Here is a 10882-nt window from a genome sequence, read left to right as displayed (position 1 = left end):
AAGCAGAAAAACTGTTGTGTTCATAATGAAACAGAGCCAGTTGAAGTGCCATTTTAGGCCTTTTTTTCAAACAGTTGTGCTTTAGATGGTTTGTCTGCCCTTGTTGGAAAGTTGCATCATCTTTTATTTATCTCCTCTTATTTTGAATGCAATCCCACTTCTGTTTCGCTACACAGGAGAATATGACTTACCTATTCACAACTTGAAAATTGTGTACCAATCTTTAAAGGCAACGTGAAGAATCATTAAAAAAATTAACATTTATTATTTATTATTAATGGGATTCAATATAAACTATAAGGGATTTCAGAAAAGTATAATCATTACATACCACCACTAATGTGTTACACCACAATAATAAATGCCAAAAAGATTTTGAAACATACTTGATTATTTAGTTTTGAATGAGGTACGAAGGTTACAAGTACTGTAGCTGTATTGACGACTATCGAACTTAAAGCTAAATCACAATAAAAGCACACAATGAATTGATGATGATGATATGAGCTGGACTTTGAGGAAAAAATAGGGAAATGTCAGTATTTGAGGCTCGCCAAGTAAACAATTATTATTATGCAGTTATTTTTTGGGAATTGTGAATTTAGTTTAAAAAGTGAACTCGTTCATTATATTTGCGAATGGAACTTTGAACTAGTTCCTGTACAAAATGCGGGGGGCGGGAAGGTGTTCGAGCTCACTGTCCCGTTTCCTAGGTAACACAAACACGCGGAAGAAGTAACGGCAGTGATTTGATCGGCCGCTCAGCTGACGATTCTAAATCACTTCCTGTTTCCAATTGAGCAAGATGCACTTCGACAATCTTAAACGCGCTTCATCTGCTGGCTACCGATTACCGGAACGGCCGAACGCGAAGCAGCCGGCACCTGCGGCCAAAAGTCTGCAGAGGGGCAAAGACCCGAAGCCCACCGCGACGCGGGATGCAGACAAGTTTGATCCGGTCAAACGAGACCAAGCCTGGAAAGAAATGCTGTGGAATGAAAGGAGAGCGACGCTGGAATGGTGAGTATATTTTCAACACGCTGCAAAGAGCTACAAATAAACAATCCGCGACAACAACGATTCTTTCACAGGGAGAAGAATTGGAGTTTCCTGCGGAATTACGACCACTTGGTAAGCATGACTGTTTATTGTTTCTAATAAACTAGTATATAAAAAAATCATGGATAAATGTGCCCAACGAATGCAACATTTTTGATAGCTCTCATAGCAATCCGTACATTAACAATATCAAAAGTATCAGTGATGAAAAATGAGAAAATAGAATGTCAATCATCACGTTGAATACAATGTCGGCTTTTTAATCGGATTTCAACAGTTTACTCATTGTTTTACATTTAAATGCCCTTCCTATTACCTATTATCGCGCAGGCCCTTTTCATAATAAACACCCATACGGATGGAACAAAAAAACGGCAATTATGATGTCAAACCAATTTGAAGTAAAACACCTACTTAACACAAAAGTGAATCATGTCCCCTCACGTATATCACTTTTTCATGTTTCATTATCACACGAGTGAAAAAGAAGCGAGGCAAAGGTAATGGTAAACTGGAAAAAAGAGAACGCCTTAATTTTATCAAGAAGACTTGTTTTCTTTTAGCCCACATGAACTGAGGGGAAAAAAATTGTGTGCTTACTTTCTGCTCTTCTAGTGTGGGATGTTCTGCAGATGACCGACACAGATCCCCACACACATAACAACAGCTGAAGTAATACAAACCCAGAGGTCTGTCATAGTACCAATACTTATATGTTAGAGCCAAGCTAGGGGGCCAAAGGTCATTTAACTGCAAGAGAGAAGAAGATTGAGTAGCAGTATAAGAAGCTAGGCTAACTCTTAGTTTGACTCATAAGTACACTGCGGTTGCAAACACTCCTTGTCATTATTATTTTCATGAATGCGGTTCAAGACATAGTGATGACACCGTTTTTATTATAAGGCCAAAGCAATAAAATGTTATCTTGGCACCGTATGGTGGCGTATTGGTGCCAAGGAATGATATTTTAGTGAACTGTTGATCTTCATTTCGACAAAAGCATAGCTTTCATGGCATTTAGGTGCCATGGAACTACGTTAAATTGAATTGAGACACTTTTTTGCTTTGCATCAATCTTGTGACATCTTTATGCCATGGAACTCTGTTGAAGTGCGTTAAAGAATTTCATTTAGAGAAAAATATTAATCAAATTATTTTGTTAACTACACACATTTTCAAACCTTTTTAATGGGGAAGGGGGTGATTTATGGTAGAACAATAGCTTCTGTGGCAGGGCTTGTTCCGAGGTGGGATTTACAGGACATTTGCTCTCTCTGTTGTATTTTCTGGCAGACTGTATGACCTGGGGCACTATACTGCCTCTTACAGGTGAGTTGTTTGGTCTCCCATGATTGTTCTTGAAATGATCATTACTGTATGTGTGTGGTGTGTTGTGTTAGCCATTTGAGTGGAACGTGCGCGAGAAGTGCAGTAAGCACATACTTATCACGGTTCTCTCACATTTAAAAAAAAAAAAATGTTTCAAATTGTCAAAAATTGTGTGGCACAATGGACGAGTTAGGGTTTCTCACAGTTCTGAGGGCCGGGGTTCAAATCCTGGCACCGCTTGCGTGGTATTCCTCCCACATCCCCAAAACATAATAATTCTTCTTCTTCTTTTCCTTTCGGCTTGTCCCGTTAGGGGTCGCCACGGCGTGTCATCTTTTGCCATCTTAGCCTATCTCCTGCATCTTCCTCTCTAACCCCAACTGCCCTCATGTCTTCCCTCACCACATCCATAAACCTTCTCTTTGGTCTTCCTCTCGCTCTTTTGCCTGGCAGCTCCATCCTCAGCATCCTTCTACCAATATACTCACTCTCTCGCCTCTGAACATGTCCAAACCATCGAAGTCTGCTCTCTCGAATCTTGTCTCCAAAACATCCAGCTTTGGCTGTCCCTCTAATGAGCTCATTTCTAATCCTATCCAACCTGGTCACTCCGAGCGAGAACCTCAACATCTTCATTTCTGCCACCTCCAGTTCAGCTTCCTGTTGTTTCTTCAGTGCCACCGTCTCTAATCCGTACATCATGGCCGGCCTCACCACTGTTTTGTAAACTTTGCCCTTCATCCTAGCAGAGACTCCAAAACATAATAATTGAAGACTATAAATTGCCCATAGGTGTGAATGTGAGTGCGAGTGGTTATTTGTTTCTATGTGCCCTCCTGTTGGTTGGCAACAAGTGCATGGTGTACCCCGCCTCCTGCCCAAAGATAGCTGAGGTGGGTAACATCACACCTAGTAAGAATAAGCAGCTCAGATAATGGATGGATGTTAAAAATTGCAACATAGTTATCCCGCCTGACCATCACTCCTAGTTAGGATAAGCAGCTCAGATCATGGATGGATGTTAAAAAATGCTACGTGGTTAACCCGCCTGAACTTACATCGTGGTTGACTTTTGATTAATGCACCCTCCAAGGGGGCTTTGCCATTGTAGTTCAAACTGTGAACGTTCGCTCAGTCTTTTTTTTTTTTTTTTTTAATCTGCTGTCTGTTTGTAGGGAGAGTTGAGGAGAGACGAGCCTTTACCTGATAATGCGTCACTCTTTTCCGACTGGGCCCCCAACACCACTAACCAAATATTTGGAAGCCGACTATCAACGCCACTGGGACGTGAACTGATTAGATTGGACAATCTTCTATCATGGTCTGCAAGCCATCACAAATGCAAACAGGATTCAGAGATGATGACATGCTAGATAAGTTACTCTTCTTGATCCATGAGTTTACCAAATTGGGATATTCCTGTCCTTACATGGTGCTCAGTTTTGTTTCATTCGATTTGCAGCTTGTCATAGCAGCCCAATATTGATTTGTAATCAGAATGTAATCTATATGCACAGTGATGAAGGAAAATGTATTGTTTTTCAAATAATGCTCACCCCATGTACACCAAAATACAATTTAATAAGATAAATCTTGTTCAAACTGATTTCCTAATTTCAGGAGAAGCTAATGCATGACTTTATCTCAAGTAGACTTGACTATTGCAATGGTCTTCTGCCTGGACTCCCCCTAAAGAGCATCAAACAGTTGCACCTCATTGAGAACGCTGCATCTCGGGTTCTGACCAGAACAAACAGATCAGATAACATTACGGTCATTCTCAAGTCTTTACCATGGCTCTCAGTAAGCTGTATGATTAAGTTTTACGTTCTGCTATTGGCCTATAAATGGCTAAATGGTTTGAGGTCCTGAAGACGTGAGAGCAGTGCTAATGTGGGACCACTTGCAGTGCAAATGCGCTATTACCTTGTCTTATTTCCATATATGTAACGTAATTTTTTGGTATGTACCAATTTTTGGACAAGGTAAAGCTGCAAATACAGTACCAGTCTACTGCCATACTTTTGCAAAACATGACTCCTCTCCGTTCTAACATGAATTTGGCTTCGACTAAATTTTTAAATCTTCGTCTGGTGAAAATGACGGTGGGTGTTTAGCGGTGGAATTTCCACGATTGCAATATCGAAAACAAATTTCAGCTCGGTATACGGAAGTGAGCGCGTGACACTGGTCAGGAAACGATTTGCATAAAGAGGGCGAGAGGAGAGGCTCTTCAAAATAAAAGCTTCACCCATAACATCAGGCAGGAAACTCTGTCAACAAGCGGTCTTCTATTTGTTTTGAAATTCAGTAATGGAAATAATGCTCATTTCGAAACTAGTAGGAGCGCATCACTTCCCCAGCGTTGTCTATAGATCACATTTGTTAATTGTAACCATCGATTAAACATGATGCAGTCGGACACTTTGTTACACGTCGCCAATGTTTCTACATTGTTGGTGTGCATGGTGCTCAAGTTCCCGCAAATCTTCATACTGTTACGGGCAAAATCCACGACTGGGATCAGCATCAAAAGTCTTGTGCTGGAACTTATCGGGTGAGTATACAATTGAAAAAAATATAAATCTAAAGTATTACGTAAAGTATTGAGAATAGAATTGGTACTGACGATTCAACCCATACACAAATATTTGTCATGGCTGTCGGATACTTTGATTCAGGTTACAACACCATCCGCCATTGCAAGGTTGATGCAATAAAATATATTCAAATAACATCGTAGCCACAATTTATGAACCATAACAGAGTAACTATTATGTTGTATAACATGCGGGATTATCGTTTAAGGTCATCACAGGCCTCTTATGGCACATAGAAAGAGGGACATCTGTTTAAGGTGCGTCAACGCAGTTAGAGATTATTTGGAGTAGTGCGTCTTTTCCAACAGATGCCACTATTTCAGTAGATACATTAGATTACAGCAAATCCGTGGTTCGAATTTGGAAGGGGGAATTTCAGAACTCATCACTAACCTACGCTCACACAATAGTGAAGTCACGATTACAGCATTGAAAAGCACATACTAAATATAAAACAATCAAATGAAAAACAGTAGTCACGGCACTAACTTTCTTGTGCGGCTTGACAACATCTTCTTAACCATTCCAGACCATTCTGAACCTCAAAATGTTGTAAAGCGAAGGCTCCTGTTCTGCACATTTCTCTCAAAACTCTTCAAATGTTGTTGAGGTGGTGGTTCTCAGTGTTGGTGTGAGTCATATTATGATGGTGCTATCATTTCTCAGTATACTTTATTTCCTTTAGTGCCAAAGGCCCCTGATGTGGTAAGTGAAGCCCTGCTGTCACCTTGCATGCGGCAGTGACAAAAAAAAAAAAAAAAAAAGCAATCAATGCTTAACTCTGCACAGAGGATCAAAAGATACTGCAAACCAGATGGAGAATGCCATTTAATGTGTTAAATTTATTGCTACTGAAAGTACTGGAAAAAAAATTAGAAAAGGATTTGAACAGTGTGGAAGTATATTGCACAATAACCACTTTCTAAAAAAATTTCATGGACTAATGGAAAGTTGCATACATTTCCTAATTGTGTCCAGGTTGGTCAGTAAAATGAAGCAAAAATGTTTACGACTACAAGTAAAGATTAACATTACTCTAGTTTTTTTTTTTCTTTTTTAGTTGTTTAGTGTGCAGTGCAGTGTTTGGCCCCCAGTAGATCATTTGCTATGGCAATGCTACAATGGGCATCTATAAACTACTGCATCAGTCTCAGAAAACTCAAAACAGACTAAAATATGGCCATTTTTATTGTACTTTTCTCATAGTTAAAGCACGTTAAAATGTACGTCACTCTTCCTGTGTATGACAAAATTTGAATGGAGAAGTGACTTGTGGACATTAAAGCGAGTGGTAGTTGAGCAATTTTGCACAGTTGCGTGTGGAATGTCAATTTTAGTGATGCGATAAAATTTGTTTTTGTATTGTTTTATTCGCTATGCTACAATGGCGTGAGATCCAATGAACACAAGCGTTCGATATAATCGAGATAATCTAAAAAGAAAAATCCAGAAATCAGAATGTATGATTTTTTTTTTTTCATAATTTGTGTGATACAGTTGCAAATAAGTATTTGAACACCTGAGAAAACCAATGTTCCATCCCAAGAACACCATCCCTACTGTGAAGCATGGGGGTGGTAGCATGATGCTTTGGGGATGTTTTTCTGCACATGGGACAGGACAAGTGCACTGTATTAAGGAGAGGATGACCACGCCCATGTATTGTGAGATTTTGGGGAACAACCTCTTTCCCTCAGTCAGAACAATGAAGATGGGTCGTGGCCACGGCCATGTATTGTGATATTTTGGGGAACAACCTCTTTCCCTCAGTCAGAACATTGAAGATGGGTCGTGGCCACGGCCATGTATTGTGATATTTTGGGGAACAACCTCTTTCCCTCAGTCAGATCATTGAAGATGGGTCGTGGCTGGGTCTTTCAACATGACAATGACCCAAAGCACACAGCCAGGAAAACTAAGGAGTGACTCCGTAAGAAGCATATCAAGGTTCTGGCGTTTCCTAGCCAATCTCCAGACCTAAACCCAATAGAAAATCTTTGGAGGGAGCTGAAACTCCGTGTTTCTCAGCGACAGCCCAGAAACCTGTCTGATCTAGAGAAGATCTGTGTGGAGGAGTGGGCCAAAATCCCTCCTGCAATGTGTGCAAACCTGGTGAGCAACTATAGGAAACGTTTGACCTTTGTAATTGCAAACAAAGGCTAGTGTACCAAATATTAACAATGCTTTTCTCAGATGTTCAAATACTTATTTGCAGCTGTATCACACAAATACATCGTTAAAAATCATACATCGTGATTTTTGGATTTTTCTTTTTAGATTATCTCTCTCACAGTGGACATGCACCTACGATGAAAATTTCAGACCCATCCATGATTTCTAAGTGGGAGAACTTGCAAAATAGCAGGGTGTTCAAGTACTTACTTTCTTCACTGTATATACACTGTATTTTATTTTTTTTGCCTGCCCACGTCACTGCATATTTATGTGGTGAATATCACTTCAGAATACAGCGAACGAAATATGGAACGTCTACAACTTACACACTCTGATGAGATCAAAAGAAGTTGAACAAATACAGTCATTTCTATAGCGTTGTATTGGATCTCATTAGATTCTGCACGCGTGCCTCAAAAAATGTCAGCAGTTTTTAAATAACGTAGTGCTCATCAGACTTGGCTCCATGTAGTATTTGTGACCATCCGCTTTGAAGCCACATAATGTACTTGACCATTTGCACAGCATGACTGCTTTTTTCATTCACTCTGGCTGTCACTCGAGTTGAGTACAAAACGTTCACTTCTCATCTACTTCACAGGTTCATTGTCTTTGTTACATACCAGATGTATTATGAGTACCCACCTCCAACTTACCTGGAATACCCCATTCTTATTGCTCAAGGTGAGGTGACATGTTCAGTTTGTCTAAATCTTTATTTAAAGTAGTCTAGTGTGCAAAATGTCACTATTAGTGTTATCAGTGTTACAATATATGGTATAATACAATACTGTGTATCACCCCCTCCAGAAAATATTGGAACAATTAGGCCAATTCCTTTTATTTCCGTTTTAAATATGAAACGAGCTGGACATGTCAGGACAATGTACTTTGAATCCATCCCTTTGTTTAATGTCAGCAAACGTATTGGAAGATGTCATTTGTTGCCCAAGTGTGTCCTATTACATCTTTTTTTTTTTTTTTTTTTTTTTTTTACAACAGATAACTAAATGCAGTTTCAGATTTGGGTTTTATCCATGAAGCGTACCACTAGCTACATTTACAATTATAAGTGTAACCAAGACGAAAACACCAAAATTGTCTGGGTGAAAATCAAGCAATGGTGATGGTAAGAAAATATGGGAAAAGTGAAAATAGCCAACAAAACTATGGGTGACCTCAGACTGTGTTTGTCGAAGAGATGGCATCGTAGGGATATTTGAATGCATCATTTTATGGATTGACAATAAATGTGTTCACCACCTTTAAAAAAAGACAAACATGCATACCTTGATAAAGTATTGTATTTTGTGAATGACACAAATGAATAGGACTCTTTTGTCTCCTCAGATGTCGTTCTTCTGCTCCTGATTCTTCTCTACAGGGGCAGACTGAAAGACAGCCTTCTGTACGCTGTCGTGTATTCTTTTTCCACAGAATCTCATTGCGAAAGGGTTTCGTGTCCCACAAGCCCGTGTTGTTACCTTCATCTTCATATATGTCATGTACCTTAACGTCACACGTTCAGCTTTGTCGTGGGTTGGCAGCTCCTCACAGTGGATAAACGGATCATCGATTTAGCAATGGTAAACGCGCCTCCATAACCAACCACGATGACCAAATCATGCAGTTAGTTGGCAACAATTGGGTGGATATTGAATTAATTGTCTAGACAGCATCTTGGGATGGTGTACAAGGGCCAAGATGTCCTGCAGTTAGCAATGGAGGACTGGAAAGGGAAGTAAAAGGGCGTAAACCTTATGAGGTCATTGAGTTTGGTTTCATTTTGCTCCGACAGGGAGAGGAACTCATTGCAGTGGCTCTGATCATGCAAATTAGCTGTCTTATAATGTCAAAATGCCCCAGTATTCACAACAACTCAACTCACAGACAGATTTTCACAACTAGACAGATAAAATAATTACTTAGTTGATGGGTGGGCAGGTACTCCAGAGAGCAAGTGGCATATCTGTAAGCCTTTAAAAAGTACAATTGCCAAATTATTCATAATACAAGCATTGTGCGGCATACTGTATTCAGTGTTTTGGTTGGATTAAAAAAAAATATATCATTGATTCTTGCGGTATTCAATTTATCTGAATCACTTGACCTCACATTTAATGTTTTCTATTTTATTTATATTGGTTCAAGCACCTTGTGGGGTAGCGGTCGTTATGTCATTGTATGCAGTCATATTATGACAAAGGCTTTTGATTGAATTCTTGCAATTATATGTATTGATAGATTGATACAGTCTGTATACATAAATAGGTGAGTAAAAAAAGTGAAGAGGTCCACGGTACATATGGATATTGTTTTTGCTGAAGTTTGCTCTACAGTAATTTAAATATGACATAGAGAACATTGTTGTAAACACCATCTAATGTGGGGAAAAAAACCCTCAAAATTAAAGTTACTCTGCATGTCATTGGTTTGTCGAAATCTCCAATTAGGCAGCGCCTAAAGTTTTAACCTTGGTTGATTTTTACTGTGTACACACTGTAAATTGTCTTGTTTATTTTGTCGACCCATCTTCAACCTCTTTTCTCAGAGCCTGTGTACATTCATTAGTGCAGCCAGTAAGTTTGCCCAACTCCAATGCCTCTGGAGGTCAAAGGATGCTGGACAGGTGAGCGCCCTCACCTGGACGCTGGCCACCTACACGTGTTCAAGTAAGTCAAAGGAATACAGTACACAGATTTTCCCGTTGGTTGCCTTTTAGTAGATAAGCATTTCCGTTCATGATTGATTGGGTATTGGTGCCATCAATCACCGTGCTTCTGTTTTCAGCACGGATTTACACCACTGTCGCAACAACTGGAGACATGCAAGGTAAATAACATTTTTGTGAGGATAAGTGGCTAAGAAAATGGATGGATGGATGTACATTGAATACACTGTTTTTAGTATTAAACTCTGTCCCAACTTCATTGGAATTTCAGTTCTCGATCACAGCTGTTGATTTGCAAAGGACTGTGTTAAATTTTTTTAATTATTTCAGAACATTTGAATATACTTCAACAGTATAAATTTTTTTTTTTACTCCTATTTTCCGTGATTGAAGTCATGTCAGAATTGCATGGGGAAAAAAAAAACTTGTACATTGAATGCATCAGGGTTTCTATGGATCTATCACAAGTTCTCTTGAGTGCAGTTCTGATGCGGTTCATCGCCATGACCTTGCTGAACCTGTGGGTGCTGCTCAGCGTGCTCTTTTACCGAAGACACGGGGGCACCCCCATCAAAGAAGACTGAGCACATTAGAGCGCAATGTTACAAAACTGTTACTGCAAGATTTAACCTGGAAAAAGTACACACATATTATACAGACATATATTTTGTTACACTAGTGTTGTATAACTTTCAGGACAAAATGACACATTCCAACTCAGCATAAATGAGTGTTCTTATGTTAAATCCTTGTCATGGAAATATTTGAATAAAATGCGTTTTTATTAACTTGGTGTGTGACGCTTCTTGTGTACACTGCAACTTTAGGTACATTTGCACTCATAAGGTACTTCTACTGAATCTACACCTAGCTATTCTACTAGGTACCCTTTGGAAATTCTGCCTTGACAAAGGCGTTCAAATAAATCTTGAGTATGATAGAGACCAATTTAACATCAGGGTAATTTTTTATCAAAATTAATTGCCAGGATCAACCAACATTATCTTGGGGTATAATATTAGTTAAAGAGTTTGTGTTGCAGATATAG

The 10882-nt window shown here is 39.3% G+C and overlaps 2 protein-coding genes across 2 annotated transcripts; both read left to right on the top strand.

The window, feature by feature from the left end:
- Positions 1–705: 705 nt before the first annotated feature.
- On the top strand, positions 706–3912 carry c15h2orf50 (chromosome 15 C2orf50 homolog). Its single transcript, XM_061844868.1, has 3 exons — positions 706–1020; positions 1092–1131; positions 3564–3912. The coding sequence occupies exons 1-3, from the start codon at positions 806–808 to the stop codon at positions 3759–3761; spliced, it is 453 nt and encodes a 150-aa protein (XP_061700852.1). The 5' UTR covers positions 706–805; the 3' UTR covers positions 3762–3912.
- A 742-nt stretch (positions 3913–4654) lies between these two features.
- On the top strand, positions 4655–10622 carry slc66a3 (solute carrier family 66 member 3). The gene is made up of 7 exons (XM_061844867.1): positions 4655–4945; positions 7765–7847; positions 8514–8583; positions 8692–8749; positions 9715–9835; positions 9954–9995; positions 10318–10622. Exons 1-7 carry the CDS (start codon positions 4797–4799, stop codon positions 10416–10418), a joined length of 624 nt encoding a protein of 207 aa, XP_061700851.1. The 5' UTR covers positions 4655–4796; the 3' UTR covers positions 10419–10622.
- The last annotated feature ends 260 nt before the right edge of the window (positions 10623–10882 follow it).

Source organism: Syngnathoides biaculeatus, chromosome 15, assembly GCF_019802595.1.
Source record: "Syngnathoides biaculeatus isolate LvHL_M chromosome 15, ASM1980259v1, whole genome shotgun sequence".
In the NCBI taxonomy this organism is placed as follows: Eukaryota; Metazoa; Chordata; class Actinopteri; order Syngnathiformes; family Syngnathidae; genus Syngnathoides; species Syngnathoides biaculeatus.
Note: the sequence above shows the minus strand (reverse complement) of the source record. Positions and strands in the feature narration are given on the sequence as shown.